The 18,873-nt window shown below is 50.1% G+C and overlaps 1 protein-coding gene across 2 annotated transcripts in view; it reads right to left on the bottom strand.

Annotated features, from left to right (window-relative positions):
- Window positions 1–11,338: 11,338 nt before the first annotated feature.
- The window catches only part of UACA (uveal autoantigen with coiled-coil domains and ankyrin repeats), a 28,262-nt gene continuing 20,727 nt past the window's right edge, over window positions 11,339–18,873 (bottom strand). For both annotated transcript variants that reach the window (XM_032700570.1, XM_032700571.1), the window contains 4 exons: window positions 15,811–18,489; window positions 15,050–15,199; window positions 13,925–13,990; window positions 11,339–13,094 (listed from right to left, as the gene is read on the bottom strand). In XM_032700570.1, coding sequence (XP_032556461.1) covers window positions 13,023–13,094; window positions 13,925–13,990; window positions 15,050–15,199; window positions 15,811–18,489 — 2,967 coding nt within the window. In that variant the 3' untranslated portion in view covers window positions 11,339–13,022. The remainder of the gene's footprint in view (window positions 13,095–13,924; window positions 13,991–15,049; window positions 15,200–15,810; window positions 18,490–18,873) is intronic.

Below are 18,873 nucleotides of genomic sequence, written 5' to 3'. Positions count from 1 at the left end.
CAGATGGCTCCTTGAACAACAATCCCATCCCAATTCCAGGCAGAGTACCCCTCTGGCAATTACAGAGAGCTGATGTTTGGAGCCAAGTCAGGACTCACGACCTCACCAGGCACATCTCTGGCTGAAGCTGAAGTCCCCCAGGTGAGCTCAGAGCCCCAGTGTCTGGCCCAAGGAGAGCAGGACAGCAGGCTCCATGCAGCCCAGGAATCCAGGGATCTCTGGGAGACCTGCATCCCCCTGCCTTCCCCATGGGACAGGGGACTGAGGCCAGGGCTCTTTACATGTGCACTGTCAGGGCTTTGGGGGGAAGGAGAACTTCCCTTGAGCACTTTGCTGAACACCAGCCTTACCCTGAGCCCTTTGCCCTCCCCGTCCCTCCTCCATCCCCACGAGCAGCCCGGCACAGGAGCCCAGTCCTGCTGCTCTGGGGCACTGCCACATGGCACAGACAATCCTGCAAGAGCTCAGACCCAGCAGAGGCCAAAAACTGGAGTTTCTAAACCTTCCCTGAGCATGTGGACCCTCAGCAGTGCTGCAGGAGCGTGGGTTGTTTAGAACAAGCAAACACAACAAAAAAATGGAACCTTTCTCCCAACAGGAAGAAAAATATTTTTTAAAGCCTTGAAGTTTTTACAGCTGGTGAGAGACAGCACAGGGAAGGCTGGAGGGCAGCCCTGGCCAGCAAATTCCAGCCAAAGTAGGAGCATGGGAGAATACCAAACCAGACAGGAAGAAAAGAGATGAAGAAGAAGAAAGGAGATGAAGAAGCTGAGATAAAAACGAGATAGCTGACGGGCTGGTGCCCACAGAGCAGGGCACCAGAGCCTCGTGTCTGGAGATGCACCAGCTAGAGCTGGGAAAATTCCCTGGCTTTGAAGACCAGGTCTTCCTGGAGACAAACAGCTCTAATCCACACTCCTGAGTAATTCTCTCTTTGGCAACACATCATACCAGCATCGATTTAAACCTCAGGGCAGCTGCACTGGCTTTAATCTAGGTTTTATTTTTGTAAACTCCAGTTTCAAGGAGAAGGCTCGCAGAGCGGAGCCGGGGCTGGTGGCAGGGAGCAGAGCCAGAATCACTAATGTCTGCACTGGAAACACTTGAGCTTCCTCAAGTGCAGGGACCAAATGTGAAAAGCTTTGATCCTAAAAAGCTAACAGCCCTGTCGGGGAGGAACGGGGTCAACCTCCTCCACTTCTGCTGGGGCAGCTCCCTCTGCTGCCTTTGCTCACCAGCTGCTCCCAGGGAGGCAGGGCAGCTCCAGATTGGCTCCCAGCAGTGTCCCAGCAACACGTGGTCATTAGTCTCCTCTGTAAAGTTGTCACCTCTGCAGAAACAGAACCCAAAGTTGAGAAGGGAAGCGCCATCCCCACGAGCTGCCCTGTCGGGGAACCAGCTGGATGGGCCACAGGAAATGAATCCCATCCAGTGGCTGCTGCAAAGGCAGAGGGGAGTCAGTCCCTGTCTCTACCATCCCTCTCACACGTGGCAGGACCAGCCACCAGCATGGTGGACACATGTTACGGGGCAGGAACGTGTTTTCTCAAAGGAATGCACGTCCACAGAGGCTGGTTGGGCTCTGCCAGTTCACCAGTGCCACGAGCAGCAGCCACTCAGTCCCGGCTTCCTCCAAAGATGCTGCTCCTGCTCATCAGCAGGAAGAAGTCCTGGTCTTGGGGGACACAGCAGGAGGCTTCACCTCTTTCAGAAGAGAAAAATATATCCCCACAATTACAATTAAAAATTCCAATTAACACTTCCCTAACTGTGCTCAGCTGAGCAGGTCCACTGGTTCCAGCATGAACAGAGCCCTTACTCCAGGCTTGTGCTGGAAGCAGCAGGAGGGACCAGGGATTTCTTTTATCAGAACCTGTAGCTGACCCCCAATTCTCACCAGCTACAACTGCTTGTAACAGGAAAACAAACAGTCAGTGTGACATCTCTGGAAATGAAGAGATCAAGTGTTCCAGCCCTGTGATAGCTGTGAACCATGGCAGATCTCTGCTGCTCTCCAGACAGCCTTGTTTTCTCCATGAAAGAATAATTCAACAGCCTGCCTGACTGTCCTTATGGATTTTTAAACTGTGTGGAACACTCAGATTGAGAGATTAATAGCAGTGTCTCCAAGGATATTCAGAACAGGGGAGATGCTCATGGAGCAGCCAAAACACAGAAACACGGCATGATTAAGGGTGGAAGGGACGACCAGAGGGGTCAGCTGGTCCAACCTAAATAGAGACAGGATGGATAAGGGATCTGACATGAAACCTCTGGCACCTGAGACAGATGGCAGAGGTGCAGCTCCTCGAAATATTCTCCTTCACAGGGCACTGCAGAGCAAACCTTGGTGCTTCCATTGCATCCATCATCCCCCTCCCCACGGACGAGGTCCAGGATCAGACCTCCCCAGTGCTGGAACAGACACAATGCACAGTGATGAAGATAGAAAGAATTTTCATATAAAGTAGGGGACCTTTTCCACATCTTAGTGCTGTTTTCAGTGCTCCTCCTGCTCCAGGTAATATCCTCAGCCACCTAAAGCAGTTTTGTAACAGCCTTCCCTGAACTTTGGAACACTCTAAGTGCAGATTTCTTCTCAATTTCCGCTCCTTTCCCAGCGTTACCTCCGGATTCTCCCTGTGCTCCCCCAAAGCCGGGCTGGGGCAGCAGCTCCGCAGCACATCCCGCGCTCTTGTCCCTGTCTCTGGCACCATCTGGAGGTGGCAGCGCCATCGGCAGCACAATTCCCTCCCGAAGGAACAGCATGGGAAGCAGAAGGACCTTCAGACCGTGTGTTTAACCCCAGAAGAGCAGCGGGCTGATCCCCCCGGCCCAGCAATCCCTGAGGAATGCTCCGTCCTGTTCCCGTGCCAGTCCCCCCCGGGCTCGTTCAGGGAGGCGAAGGGAACCGGCAAGAGCATCTCTGGAAAGGGCAGCTTGGGGCTGTCAGCAGAGAGCTCTCCCTCAGCCTCGGCCAGCCCCAATCCCATCACATCCAGCTCTCCAAAGATCTCCAGTGTGTTCCTCCTCCTGCCCCCGGAGCCGCGGCAGCTCTGCCATCGTCAGCACCCGGGCAGAGACAGAGCCGGGAGAGACCTGGGCACAAACCAGACCCTGCCTCAGCCAGCCCAAAAACCTCCCTCCCAGCTTCCCCCACACAGTCCTCTGGGACAGAGACCCAGGATGGCCTCTGCAGATCTCTCAGCATGGGGTGAATAAACGTTTCTAAGGCTCGAGGTGGCTCGTGGGGCTCCCACACCCACTCCTGGGCACACGCCCAGCTCTCACCAGGGCTCAGCAGGAGCGTCCGCAGGGCAAAACCTGCCCACGGCAGGGTTTGTAAGTCAGGGCTGAGCGATGTCCCACGAGGTTCAGTCAGTGCCAGGAGGAGGAATGTACCCACTGACAGAGCCTCGAGTCCCAAATCAAGCCCAGGAGGGGTTTTCCCTCCTCCCAATAACGCTCTCTGTTCTCATGTCCAAGCTGCAAATGAAAGGCCAAGTAGAAGAAAGGAGGGAAGAGAACATTTTGGGGAGAACAAGCTCATATAGCCCTCCTTTGGACCTCTCCTCCAGCTGCACATCCCGTGGCCAAGCCCACGGGCAACACTTGGATCTGAGCACGTCCAGGGGTCCCCAAGCCCACTCTATGGTCCCCCAGCCTGGCAGGTTCACCTGCTCCGTGGCAGATGCAGGCTCAGCCTCTTCCATGGAGCAGGGATGAGCTTTCCAGCGCCAGCTGGAGGCACATGGGAGCACGTGGGAAGCACCTTCCCTTCACTCACACCCTCGGCTGTCGCAGCCCCTGCTGACAAGCCACTTACTGCAGAGATCAGGTTTTGGCCCGAGCCCGGAGAGTTTATTTCTCATTCTTTGGAGAAGGAAACAGCTGTGAGAGCTCTGGGGAAGGAACTGTGGTGAAAGGCAGCCGCCGGCACGGGGCTGGAGAGTTCAGGAGGTCGGAAGTGCTGGAAGGCCTGGTTTGCTCAGGTCTGGTGTGATCCAGGGCACCTGGCTGCCTGCCCTGGCATTGGGAAGCCCGGCAGCGGCACCGAGCCAAGCCCACGGTGCGAGGCAGAGCCTTCACAGGCGCTTGAGCGGGCGCCAGGTCCGGCTCCCATTCCACGCTCCGGGTGGGAGCGGGGAATTCTTCCCTGCCTGGCTTATCTGAGAGCCCCGTGGGAGCCAGCCAGCACCTCCCACCGGGAAACACAAACACGGGCAGGCGCTGGAGAGCTCCTGGCTCCGCTTTTATCCTGGAATGTGCTGAAGGTTTAACAGTTCTAGTTCTGCTCTTCTGAACACCTGGAAGTGGTTCCTCAGGTATCTACTCAGCATAGCTCAGCACTGAGGAAATTCCATACCCGAGATCCACGTCGAGCCATCCCGCTCATCCAGGGCCTCCACCACGCATTAATTAATCCGTTAATTAGCTGTAGCAGCACTGATGCTGGTTACCAGTCTTAGAAGAGAAAGAACCCAAGCATGGGAATGGGAAAAGCCTTCATTCCACAGACTTCACCGGCGAAGAGATTCCGAACACAGCATTCCCAGCAGGATGAGAGATGCTGCAGGATTGGCACATTTCCTTCCTGAAGATTTTGCAAAATATCCTTTTTTTTTTTTTTTCCTCCCCTGCAGCAAAATCAAAGCCAGACTCAGCATCAAATGATTAAAGGTTAACTAAGACTTCAAACAAGCGTCACGCGATGGGTCGCTCTCCCAAGAATTATGGGACATGAACTGGGCTTGGGGTTTGGGATCTGCATTTAATTACGGCCGTGTCGGAGGGCGATGAGCAGGAAAAGATGAGCTTTGGTGCAGATGTGAGATTTGCTCTGGAAAATTCTTCAGAAAGAAAAATATTGCTGCACCTGTTAGAGGCAAAATCCTGACCTGGGGAAGTGTCCCGAGTTTGGGGTGAAATGGAATTTGAGTTATTTTAAAATAAGATTCCACTGAAACACACAGGCTTTTTTTTTTTTTTTTTTCTGTTCTATGGAAAACAAGATCTGCTGGCTCAGGATGTGAGGATGCTAACACAGAGCAGGCAGGAGGAGGTTCAGGCAGCTCTGGCTGCGCTGCCAGAGGGTGGTTGGCACTGCCCAGGCTCCCCAGGGCAGTGGGCACTGCCCCAAGGCTGCCAGAGCTCCAGGAGGGTTTGGACAACACTCTCAGGGACAGGGGGGGTTGTTGGGGTGCCTGTGCAGGGCCAGTGGTTGGACTGGATGGTCTTTGTGGGTCCCTCCCAGCTCAGGAGAGTCTCTGAGTCTATGAGGTCAGATTCTCCTCAAGGAACTTGGCCTCTGGAAAACAAGAGCAGCAAACCCAGGGAAGAGGAACCCAACACCCCACACTGGGAACCAGCAGCTGCTTCCAGCCACATCCCTTTCACACTCCTCCCCATCCCTCACTGCAGCCTAATCACAGCAGCCTTTTAATTAAAAGAGGTGGCTCCGTGCACCTTTTTCCTATTGATCTGCAGTCAACAAGAACCCATAAAGCCAGAAATTAAAGCCATAATTTACAGCCCTTGGCCGGGCTGCCAGCGAGCTCTGGTTGCCATATTGTGCACGATGGTTTCCTGCCTCTGCCAGAACATAAAAACTTGATACAACAGCTCCAAAAGGAAAAAAATCCCCATCTCCCCCCCCACACACATACACAACCCTACAAGGCTTCCTCCAGGAACCAGCTCCGAGGATGGTTTTCACTCCCCCTGTGTCTGATGTGGGGCCAAGCCGTGGTTGCACTCCCAGCAGAGAGCAGGGAGATGAAAGGCCAGGCCCTGGCTCTCCCCATCCCCAGCCAGGTGTGCAGCTGGCACCGGGAGCCTCCCGGGGACCGCGGGCCAGGGGAGACATGTTAAAGCAATAAAGCCCAAACGAGGAACATGTGCCTGAGAACGTCGGTTCATTTCGCTTGTTCCTATAAACGAGTTTTCCCAGGGCGGAGTTTTGGGGTTTCTTTAGCGGCGCTCGGTGCCAGGAGCGTGACAGGGATTCCAACACGGCGTGGTGAGCCCTCGGAGGGGTTTGAAATGCCAGCCAGCAGCTCTCTCCGAAGCTAACAGCCTCTTATTTACAGTTGTGAGGGCTCAAACAGCTCACTGAAACCTTCGAATGACACAAATTCCTCGGAGGCGAGATGCCAGAGTTGAGCAAACAATTTGTACGGTATGTTAAGTGCAGGGGAAGCCACGGAGCTCGTAATGAAGCCGTGGCTGGTGTTTCCAATCAGGGCTGAACATGGCATGGGAAGCTACTGAGGGAACCAACAAACCACGGGGGCGGGAGGGGAGCAAGGCTGGGTTAAAATATTATTTTCTGTGGCTTGTTGAACAACGTGATGCAGTTACTGCTGGGGGTGGAGAGGGGGGAGCTGGCAGAGAGTAGGGAACAAGCTGCTGCTGCTCCTCAGATTCCCAGGCAGGTTCCAGGATCCAGGTGTTCTGATGATTAAAGAAAAGGGTTTTTAAATAAAATCACTTTTATGCCTTTTGTGCAACCTTTATGCACAACCTGTCCACAAGTGCCTGGAATGACAGGAGAAGGTGGAATAGCCTTAAGCTGAAGGAGAGGAGGTTTAGTTTGGATATCAGGAAGATGGAGATAGGGCATTAGACAGATCCACCAGGTTGCTCCAAGCCCCTTCCAACCTGGTCTTGGACACTTCCAGTGAAGTGTCCTTCTCAGGGAGCCTTCTCAGGGTAACAACTATCACCCCATAACCACGGGGCCAAACCCAAACCTGCACCGGAGAAACGTCACCTCCAAACCTCTGAGAACAGAGATAAACCAGCTTTGCAACTCAACAGCCAGAGATGGACGACACTGGAGACCCTCTCTGAAGTGTTTAACTCCCCTCTCAGCCCTGAGGTGTCTGAGCCAGGATGGAAATGGCCCCAGAGCAGCCCCGAAGTGCTGATCCAGGATAAACTCCCTGCGCCAGCTCAAACACATTCCACGACTGTCGGCACATCAGCTCTGCCCTGGCAGGCTCAGTGCCAGGGCAGGTAACCCCTGTCCTCACACCCTGCTGCAGCCGAGGTGGTGCCAGGGCAGGTCCCAGCTCTGCTCCCACAGCTGGCACGGGAAGCACTGCAGGAGCTGGGAACTGTTCCTGTTCCAGCGGCTCCGGGATCGGCGATGACGGGATCGCGCTGGAGGCAAAGCTGAACTGCTGGTTGATCCCATGGCACGGGCACACTGCTGAGGATCCCTGTCCCAGAGCCAGGAACACCTGGAACACAGCCCCAGGAACACCTGGGACACGGCTCTGCTGCGAGCACTGCTCAGCCCAGGAGCCAGGGACAAGGGACACCGGGACAAACAGGGAGAGCTGCTGAGCCTGGAGGAGAGGAGGCTCCAGGGAGACCTGAGAGCCCCTCCCAGGGCCTAAAGGGGCTCCAGGAGAGCTGGAGAGGGACTGGGGACAAGGGATGGAGGGACAGGACAACAGGGAATGGCTTCCCACTGCCTGAGGGCAGGGTTAGATGAGATACTGGGAAGGAATTCTTCCCTGTGAGGGTGGGGAGGCCCTGGCACAGATTGCCCAGAGAAGCTGTGGCTGCTCCATCCCTGGAATTTCTCAGGGCCAGGTTGGATGGGGCTTGGAGCAAAGGGACAACTGCCCCAAGTGGCTCTTAGGAGACTTTTCCTTGTTTTTCCACTGCAGCCATGAGGGACCAAGAACAGACTCTCTCATCAGACCCCACAGCACGGGAGTGGGTTTTGCTCAGCTGACCTTAAAAAGAAAAAAAGGCAACAACTCAATTAGAACGAATAAAAATACCCTTAAACACCCCAGCAGACAGTCAGTGTTGGTGTTTTCAAAGGCACAGGAGCACTTTAGAAACAGATTGGTTTATTTGTTCCACGTAGTTTCCTTCCAAATGTGTCCCTGGATTCCCCATCCATTGCATCTGAGATACTGCAAAGGTGACCGGGGAAGTTTTTAAATCACGAGCTCCATCAGAGGCCACAAAGCATCAGCCAGGCTGGGGGGGATGAGGGGCAGGGGCTGGGCTGGTGGGTTTAAATAATCCCACTCTGACCTTGGAAAGCCTCCGTTCCAGCTGGGAGCACAGTGACTGCTGCAGCCAGCCCTGGCTGGGAGGCTGAGGGAGCACCTGGGAAGTGGAGCAAGGCAGACCTGTGTGATCTGGAGCTGGGGAAGCTCTACATGGAACCATGGAATGGTTTGGGTTGGAAGGGATCTTAAAGCCCATCCAGTCCCAGTGGAAGGGACAGCTTCCACTAGCCCAGGTTTCTCCAAGCCCCATCCAACCTGGTCTGAAACAGTTCCAGGGATGGGGCAGCCACAGCTTCCCTGGGCAATCTTTAGACACCACAGAGTGGAGCAAATTATTCCCCCCTTTATGAGGACCAGCAGCCCTTTCCCTGTGGATACACCCCAGGCAATCTCCAGAGCCCTCCCCATGCACAGGGGAGCTGTACCACCCTCCCCAGATCTTTTTATATCCTCATTCTGCAGAGGAGAAAAAAAGCAGACTGTCAGAATTCAAAGCTGCCCAAATTAATGTATTTTTGGACTTCTCTCCCTCTCCCCAAGGAACGCTGAAAACCCAGGAGAATCCTGTCACCCTTTTTCCAGGCCCTGCTCTCCCTCTCCTTAACCTCCTGCAAGGTTTTGCTTTTTGCCAAAGAACTCCCTCTTATCCCAGTGTGGCATTACTTAAATGTCCACTGATTTTTTTATGGGTTTTTTCACCTTTTAGCAAGAGTAGGATGTGAGAGACTTCACTGCCTGGGGCTGCAGGAGACACCAGGAACAGGGTTATCCTATTCCTGCCCGATTTCTTGTCAAAAACAGGCAGGAACACCAAAGGTCCCGTGTTTTCCGAGTGCCTCACACCCACTCTGTGTCTGTGTGGAAGATTTCAGCACAGCACCTCCAAAAAAACCTCCAACAGCTTGAGAGTGTCAGTCTGGAGAGCTGAGCACACACAGAGCTGTCTTTTATCTGCATTTATGGGGGTTTGACAGCTCTGTGGAGCTCCAGCTCACAACAAGCTGCCAACAGCCCAGGGCTCCCCAGAGGAGACAAGGTCATCCCTTCCAGGCAAAGACAACCTGGATGTCACCACTGGGAAATCCAGGCCCTGCTGCAGTCCATGCTGCAATTCCTGGCCCTTGGAAAATCAGCATTTAAAGGCCTTGCAGCATCAGCTACAGTTCATAAATTCTTGCTTTTTCTTGGTGAATTTCTCATTGACAAAAAGTCACCTACTTCACCTCTCCCGTCCTTGCTCCCCTCAGAGGTTCCTTCTCGGATTCTTTCAGAGGAATTTGCAGGTTGGACTTGCAAATTCCTCCCTTTTTCAGAGCTGGAATGTTTATAGACATTTTTTTTAAAACCCAAGGCACAACCATTCCTATTTCTCAACTCCCAGAGCTTCCTGAAGACAACAAGTCCCTTGTCCAAGCCTGTCATGACCAGACCCCACTACAACTTTGTTGCCTTTCTACTCACTATTTGTGAGTTTGACCATTGCTACAGAAGTCAAAACTTCACAAGACCTAAACTCCAGCAAGTTGTGTGAGGAGACAAGACCAAATAAAAGTGTCTCTGTACCCCAAATAATTCTCATCCCACTCCTGATCCTCCTCAGAAAGCTCCCACCTTACTCTGAAATTCCCCCTTAGATTATAAAACTCCAACTTGATGCCCTGCTGAGAATTTTTGAAGTCTTTTCCACTGTACTCTAAAAGTATATAAGCAAAATCCCCAACATGTAATGAAGTGTAAAACTAATTATTATGAAATAAAACTCGCTGTTCACCAAGTGGAAAACCAGCACATTTTCCTCTCCTATTTTCCTTTACAATGTATTCCCTCCCCCTACTCTGCAAATGTAAAAATAAATATTCCTCTCAGCGTCGTGCTGCTTTGAAGGCTGTGAGCCCACCAATAAAAACCTGCACAGTTTAATGGCCCTTAAATGCTCAACATCTTTTTCACTTCATGTAAAACCCATCTGATCTAATGGCTGGGACAATTACATGTGTGGTTTTTCTATTCCAAGGTAATTTTCTGCGTTGGCAGAGCAACACAAGCACGAGATGACAAAAGCAGCAAACTCCAACTTTCCACACTCAGAGACACTTCCAAGTCAGCTACTCAAAACAAAAAGAGAAGTCAAAATTCCCTTTGAAAAGTGCTGTTACACAACAGAACACTGTGCCAGCAATCAGCTCCAGGCCCCATTACCTTGGTAATGCTGCTCTGCTGTTCCAGGGACAGATCCCAAGGACAGATCCCAAACACCCTGGGAGGCCTCTCAGGTGCATTTCATCTATATTTGACATTTTGCCCCCCCCCTTCTTCCTTTCATTCCCCAGCATTGTTGTCCATGGAAATGGAAAGCTTCCTTCCCCAGGGAGGGGACAGCTCCTGGGTGACTCCCACAGACACAGGGATCATCCCTGCCATGGGACCATCCCTGCCACGGGAATGTCACTGACACAGCCCAGGTTTTACCTTCACCTCCATGAGTCCATTCACCCCCACATTTTTATTCAGCATTGCCAAGGGACTTGCTCCTCTCTCAGCCTGGAGACACCCCCATTTGTACAGGATTTAGACAACCCACACCTATTAAAAGCCCAAAGTTTGCTCTCTCCATGCTGGTTTTCCAGGATCACCCACACCGAGGGAACAGAAGAGTCTGAGCCAGCAGGTGTCACCTGGAATAGTGAACTACAGCATTCCCAAGGAAATTCACTTTTGGTTTCTCATTTCTGTGACACCTCAGCTTGCATTGATTTCTAAAGTAGGGCTTTCTTCCCAGTTGGGAAGAGATAATGGATGAGATAACCCAAATATCCCAAAACTGAATTCAGCTGATGATGAAGTTACAGCCCTTCCCTTTCAGGTCCCACCAAGTGAAGGGACTCTGGAGGTGCCAAGAAGTTATTTGCAGACATGGCTCAGCACAGAACCAGCAGCAGGGTAAGTTCAGTGGATATTCTTTCATTAAAAGCAGTAACAAAACTTCTCTGGCTCACCCCCAGATCCAACAACTGACAGACAACTTGCCCTGTTTGGTGTAGAAGTGACCAGAGTGGATTTACCCTGAAGAATTAACTTGTAGAAGTTCTGGGTCTTCACCAACGTCACCAAAATTTTACCAAACTCCCTCTGAAAACAGACAGAAAAGCACAATAACCCCAACAGAATTTAAACCCCAAAGGTGTTACCTGGTATTTGGCATCATCCAGGCCAGTTCAACACCCTTCACACCCAAACTACTTTGCCAAACTACTTCTGTTTCTTTACCTTTAAGAGAATTGACCACTACGATACCAAAAAAAAAAAAGAAGAAAACAATTTATTGATGATGTAAAATGGGAGAGATTTAGAAAAACTTACAGAGAACCCCCCGGCTAAGGAATATTTTGATACAATACCAAAATATACCAGAGTTAGTATAACAACAAAAATTCTCTCCAAAAAGTTTCAAGTGATGCAATCATAAGAGAGTTTGGCTAAAAAGAAACATCTATACACTGAGATGTTTTCTGTAATAGTCCTCTAAGACATTAAAGGAAAGCAGCAGCAGATCTGTTCAACTACAGACACATATTTAGTAAATATATTAAGTGTATTTCTAGAATAAAAACTGCCCTGCACATCCCTCACTGTCTGGAGCCTCCACATGGCAGTTGCCTCTTCAATTCTACAAGACTGCCCAAAAAGGGATAAAAAAGGAAAGAAACATAATACTACTATAAAAAAGGGAGGCCTGGGAGGTGCAGTTGGTTGGGGAGCCCAGTTAAAACCAAGCAGAGAACTCTGCACTCTGACTTCAGTCCTTACTTTTGAGGACTATGGGAGAGGAAGAGTCTCCTCTGCCTCAGGATGCCAGATTCCCACCTGGTGGTTATCAGCAAAAGCTTTAACCAAGTGGGCTGAGGTCAGCACAGGCCTTGCTCAATTTAAAACAGTCCCATTCATTACCAGGCTCATTTTTCAATTTCTTCCTTCAAACAGTCCCAAATTTCATGTTTTCTTTCATTAAACTTCCTTGTGGAAGCACCATCCTTCACTTAAAAATGAAGCCTTGTTCAGTGGGTAGACTCCAAGCAATTAAAAATTCTCCTTGCATTAATCCTCACTATTGGCATCTTCCCCCATAAATAAGATTACAGTACATAATTTACACCTCAAAATTCCAGGAGCTGGCGTTTGAAAATCCAATACCTGAACTGTTGTGCAGCTTAATGAGCTGCTCAGCCTACACCCCCCATGCCTAATGAAGAATGAAATCACCCAGCAGCAGGACTGTGGCACTGGAATCAAAACGCTGTTCCACAAACCAGGACACTCCAGTTCCACTCTTCCAGCCTGCAGGAATCAGTATTAAAGCACTCGGGAAAGATTTTGGGGGAGGGGGGAAGGGGAGTGTTAGTGTTCTGATGGAAACACCTGATTTTTAAGTCTTGTAAAAAGCAAAGGCACTAAATCTTAAGCTTATATATTAAATAAAGGCTGTAACTTGGCCAGCCAAGCTACAACAGACACCTAAACACCTTCTATCTACCTCTGCAGCTGACTTTGTGTCACAGCACACCCTGGCCAGCTAATGTGACCAATTAGCCACCTTCTCTTAATCATTAAAGGAGATACAGCCCCAATACTCAGCCATGTTCCTGTGAACAGTTTATTTTTAACCACACCAGTTCAAGTCAGAGGGTAAAGTGGAGGCTCTGGATGTAGGCCTTGCTTTAGTAAGGGTCAATCAGACATTAAAATAATTTAGCTACTATGTCATCATTTTGACAGTCAGTTTGACACCAGTTTTAAAAGATGTTCTACATCTTTTATTCATTAATGCAAGAGGAGTCAGGCCTGAAATGGAGCCCTGCTTTAGTGTTTTACAAGAAGAAAATGCTTCAGCTTTGTAAGTTGTTTCATACTGGGAGGTTCTAATTGCAGCTATATCATCACCATTATATAAATGTCATGGAGGTTCTCCCTCCCACAAGACACAGCAGGTCAGCAAACCAGTCCCTGTCTCATCCGGATGATCTGGAGCAGAGCAGCCTGGACATCCTCATCCATGTGGCCCTGGAGAGGCAAACATTTAGTCAAAAATATTTAAAATCCCATCAAATACCAACCATCCATCACCAGCATTAGGAGATTCTTCAAAATCACCCTAAAGTCTTGACTTATTTCTGTGTTTTCACCACATGCTGGGAAATTCTGAAATACTTTGGGGATCCTGTGTTTTTTCCCTCATGGACCTCTCTGACACAGCAGTTTCCTTTATGAAAATATCATGTGGGAAAAAAATTACTGTCCCAAACCATTCCAGGATTCCCTGGGCTGGAGCAGAATTAAGAACACATCAGTAAGACTCGCAAATGACATCGGTTTGGGTTTTTGTTGGGTCAGTCCATTCTAAATTAAAACTTTCCACATGAAAGCAGGCACTTGATGCCAGTTTCAAGTTTGAGGTCACAGAATCATGAAATATTCTGAGTTGGAAGGACCCAAAAGGACCATCCAGTCCAACCCCTGGCCCTGCACATACATTCCAACAATCCCACCCTGTCCCTGAGGACATTGTCCAAACCCTCCTGGAGCTCTGGCAGCCTTGGGGCTGTGCCCACTGCCCTGGGGAGCCTGGGCAGTGCCCAACCACCCTCTGGGGGAAGAACCTTTGCCTGAGATCCACCCTGACCCTGCCCTGACACAGCTCCAGCCATTCCCTGGGTGCTGTCCCTGCTCCCAGAGCAGAGATGGAGCTGCAGCCCCAGCGAGTCCCCCTCAGCCTCCTCCAGCTGAACAACCCCAGTGCCCTCAGCCACCCAAGGGGTGCTGCAGTCAGGAACACCCCCAGGGGTGTCCCACACCCAGGTGACAGAGCAGGACACTGCCAGGGACAGTCATACCTGCACAGCACTGAGAAGGTGCGTCCGATACACCGAAACCACCTCCTGGTGCTGCCTCTTGGCGTCCTGGGAGAGACAGGGAGAGGGGAAATCAGGCATTCAGCATCTGCTCTTGCCCACTGCCAACTCTGGGCACTTGGTTTTGTGCCCTGACAGACCAGCCAAAGCTGAATTTCAAAGTTAAAGTTATATCCCCCCCTCCATTAATCAAGAAAAAAAAGTCTTTGCTGCCTTTTTTTTTTTTTTTTTTTGTTATTTCTTACTTGCAGCAAACCAATTTTGCTGAGAGGCTGACAGAGCCAGCCTGGAGGCTGAGATCACGGAATCACAGAATATCCCAGGTTGGAAGGGACCTACTGGGATCATCACAGTCCAACTCCTGGCCCTGCACACTTGTTTTATCACCATCATCAGCTATTTGTTTAAAACCACCAAATTTAAGAACTCTTTGCCTTACAAGGGTCAACCCTGCAAATAGTATTAAAGCTGTGTTTGTAAATCTGTACAGAAGAAGGATAACTAACTTTGCTCACACTCAGAGCTTTAATTATGAGCTCTGCTGAAGTCACAGGGGCCAAAAACCTGTGTGTGCACCAAATCCCAGCACTGAGCAGGATGTGCTCCCCCTCACTGGCAGCACTTCATGATAAGCAACACTTCAGGGTTTGCAGCCAAGGGAACACAAGTAAAATCCATTAAGAAAGGACCATCTCGCTCCTTCAAAGTGAGAAAAAATACGTGGTTGGGTTTCTGCAAGGAAGTGTTAAAACTGAGCTTGCATTCAGAAATGGTCCTGGTGTGAACTAGAGCAGAGCATCTCGTAGGCGCAAATTCTCTCTCTAAGCACAAATTCTCTCTAAATTGTTTGTGTCCTTTTCACCTGGAAAAGCTCCCAAATGTTGCGACTCAAAACGCAGAAGAAAGCAAAAAAAAAAAAATTAGAGAGAAGCAAGAACTCAGGGGAATTAAAAAAAAAAAAAAAGAACAAAATGATGACTGCTGCAGTTGCAAAGCCTCAGCCTGCAGCCACCCTGTGCTCCAGCAGCCACAGCCACACCTCCCTGTTTATCCAAGGAACTGAGCACTGCTACTGCACGTCAGACAACACCTTGGGTGAGTACTTACAGCCAGCTGCTGCTGGAGTGCTTTCACTTGGTTCTGGAGCATTTCCACCTGCTGGTTGTGCCTCTTGGAGGGGATCCCGGTGTACGTGAGCTGAGACAGCCCGTTGAGAGCCTGTTTTAACCGCTCCACGTCGTTGAGCAGCTCCGTGATCTTTAAAAAGAGCACAAAAAGCACCTCATTTAAGGATGTCTCACCAAAAACTAATGTCCTTTAATGTTCCTGGTAGTCTGATGAAGACCAGCAAGCGTTGAAGGGTCTTCGTCCCAGCTTGCTAAGAGACTTCACTGAGACAAAGGACTTTATTTTCACGACATGCTGGGTCACACTGTGCTTCCTGGCACTGAGATGTGTCAGGTATGGGCCCTGGAGGTCAGCCAGCAACAGAAGCAACAAAAAAAGTGAGTAGCTAAAGATATTCTAGGCCTAACTTCTAAAGAGAACAGTGACCCATCAGAAGGCAAGCCAGGAATGCTCAACAAACACAGCTCCAATGGAAGAGTGACCTGATACCCCAAAAGTCTGAAGCTTTAATAGAATTTAAACACTACACATGATGTCCAAAACATATGAGGGATTAAAAAAAAAAAAAAAACACAACAACTTAGTATAATGCAAAACCAGGACTTCATCTGATTTGGGCCTGTCCTGGGGACCTGATGCTCAGCACAAAGTCGTGCTGGAACACCTCGGGAACTGCACTTGCAGCCTGATCCCTCCCTGCTGAACTGAGAACATCAGGAGCATTAACTGCTACATCCCACCTTGTTATCCTTGGCTTCCACCTGCTTTGCAGACTCCTGGATTCTCTTCTGCAGGTCAATAATGGTTGTCAATGATTTATCACACCTTTCCTTCTGGTCTTTGATTTCCTGCTCGATGCTGCAGCTCCGCAGCTGGAGCAGCTCCTTCTCATCCTTCAGGGACAGCTCGCTCCTCCTCGCCTGCAGAGCCTCCTCACACGCCTCCTCGTACTTCTTACTCATGCTGGACAGATTTTCAGCTATGCTGCTGATCTGGGCCTCCAGAGAGCTCTTCATGGAGGTGTACTCTGCCATGCCAATCACTTCCCTGCTCCCCAGCTCCGCCAGGGCCTGTTGGCTCAGCTGGAGCTCAGCCTGCAGCTTCGACATTTCCTCGCTCTTCACTCGGTTTTCTCCCTCCTTTTCTTTCAAGCTGGCTTTGACTGCTGCCATTTCTCGTTCCAGCATTTCCTTCATCTGTGTATGTTCCACCAGAGGTACTGAAGACTTCTTCAGAGCTGACAGTTCCTGCTGCAGCTCTCCTACTTTTAGTGTTTCCTGCTCGTAACATTCCTCCTTACTCCTGAGGGCTTCCTTCAGGTCCTCCACGGTGTGACCCAGAGCCTCCTTCAAGGCCTCCATGTGTTCTCCTGAGAGGTGCTGGGGCTGCAGAGCCCTGGGCTCCTGCAGGTCCCCTCCCTGCTCCTCCTGCCCCGTGTATTTCCGTACCAACCCTCTCAGCTGCTCGTTCAGCTCCTCCATCCTGCTCGCAAACACCTTCTCCATCTCGTGGGATTTCTCAGCCAGGATGTAATTCTGCTGCAAGTCATTCTGGATGGACAAAAAGCCATTTTTGAGCTTTTCATTCTCCTCTTTGAACTTCTTGGTCTCCTCCTCGCTTTCCCTGCACTTCTGCTCCTGTTCCTGCAACTGTGCCCTCAATTCCTTCACTGTGGCTTCAAAGCTCTGCTCTCTGTCCTCAAAGGAGGCAACCGGGGCGTATTTTGACTTTATGCACTCTTGAATTGTGTCCAGCTCCTTCTTTTGGGCCTCAATTTCTGCATGCAACTGTGAAATTTCCTCCTGCCCCCTGTGATACTCAGCCCTGACCGCAGCATTGCTCTCCTGCAGTTCGTGCACACTTTTATTTAAAGCACTTACTGTACTTTCGTGATCTTTTAAACTTATATACTCTGTTTTTAACTGATCCTGTAAGATTTTCACCTTGTTTTTCAAGGCTCCATTTTCCTCGTTTACCTTCAGGAATTCGTGCTTTATCTCCCCAATTTTCCCCTTCAGGTCTGACAGCTCCCCGTTGGTCTTTTCCAGGGTGTTGTTCAGGACTGATTTAACCTCCTCGTGTGTCGTAGCCAGCACATACTGATCCCTCAGGGTCTCCCTTATGACTGTGTTCTCAGACACCAGTTTGCACACTTTTGCCTGTTCATCATCATATTTTTTCTGAAGCTCAACGAGCTGCTTTTCAAGCTCGATCCCATTAGATTTCAAAGCTTCCACTTCTTTTTTGTGCTGCTCTGGAGACACATACACAGCTTGGAAGTGGCCAATATTCTCACTTAAGTTGTTCTTCTCTGCCAGTAGCTTTTCAGCTTCCGCTCTGCTTTCATTGTACTTCTTTGTTATTTCAAACAGCTTTTTGGTCAGGTCCCCCACAGCCTGATCGTTTGTTTTCTTCAATTCTTCATGAATTTTTAAAGGCACATTCTGGCTTTTAATTTCAGTTTTTAGCACTTGGACTTGCTGCTTCAGCATCTTGTTATCAGCCTGCAACCTTTCGAGTTCCTTCTGCAGAGTCTCGTTCTTCTGTGACACCTCAGAAACCACCTTCCCAAGCTCCTGGTTCCTTTGCTCCAGCCCACTCCTCACGTGCTCGTGCTCCTCCGGCCTGACGTGCTGAGCCAGGGCAGCTTTCTGGCTCTCACATTCCCCCTTCAAAAGCACAACCTCTGCCTGCAGTTTCTCCCACTCTCCTTCCAGCTCTGATAACCTCCTGGCTTTCTCATTCGCCTCGTTTGACAGCAAACTCTTCATGTTCTCAAACCTCTCTGCAGTCACAGACTGGGCCAGCTTGGCCGCCGTTTCTCTGAGCTGCCCTTCCAACTCCGTGACGTTCCTCCCCCTTTTATCTCGCTCCATCTCCAACTTGACAACTTCCTTCTGCAACCTCTTGTTTTCCTCCACCAGCCTTCCTTCGTCCCTCTTGAATTCTTCCACAAGCAGTTCGTTCTGCTTAATCTGGTTCCTCAGTTTCCCCACTTCGGCAGAGGCCCCCTCGTACTTGGTTTTCATCTCCTTCAGCTGCTCCCTGAGCTCCTCTGCCACCCTGGCGCTCCCCGAGGCCACCTCGTTGGTCAGGTGGTCCTTCAGAGCCAGGAAGTGGCTCTGCATCTGCTTCACTTTGCCTTCAGAGTCAAACATCCTTTTCTGAACGTCTTTCAAAGCATCTTCCAGCTGCTTTATCTGCCCGTCAGATTCCACCTTGGTTCTCTCGCACTCTGATGCCAAAGCTTTACACTCTGATGCCTTGAGGGACAGTTCCCTCTGCAGTTTGCTGATTTCTTCCTTGGCTGCCCCAAAGCAGCTCCTCAGGTTGTCAAGTTCCTTCTTTAAGGTTTCCTTCTCTGAACTGGGTGATTGGACTGGCAGGGACAGCTCCAGGGGCCTCAGCATAGACCTGGACTGGAGGGAAATTGGCACAAAAACCACGTGTTTACAAGTTTGAAAAGTCATTTTCATGTGTTTGTTGTTTATTATTATCACATTTTAATATGTGAATTGTCACATACAGAACTGTCTTAAATCCCTGTTCATCTGAGCATAACTTGTACAAGAGATTTCCTTCTCCCTTAAAATTGCACTAAGTTATTCTTGCCCATATTACAGAACAGGCATTTCAGCTTCTAACAGTAAAAATCTTGAATATAGCTCTACATTATTGTTTCCCAATCCCAGGACCCCAGCAAAGTTTGGGTTGGAAGGGACATTAAAGCCCATCTCATCCCACCACTGTCCCAGGTTGCTCCAAGCCCCATCCAACCTGGCCTTGGACACTTCCAGGGATCC

Source organism: Chiroxiphia lanceolata, chromosome 12 (genome assembly GCF_009829145.1).
Source record: "Chiroxiphia lanceolata isolate bChiLan1 chromosome 12, bChiLan1.pri, whole genome shotgun sequence".
Classification (NCBI taxonomy): Eukaryota; Metazoa; Chordata; class Aves; order Passeriformes; family Pipridae; genus Chiroxiphia; species Chiroxiphia lanceolata.
The sequence above is the reverse complement of the archived record's forward strand: the minus strand, read 5'-3'. Positions and strand labels throughout refer to the sequence as shown.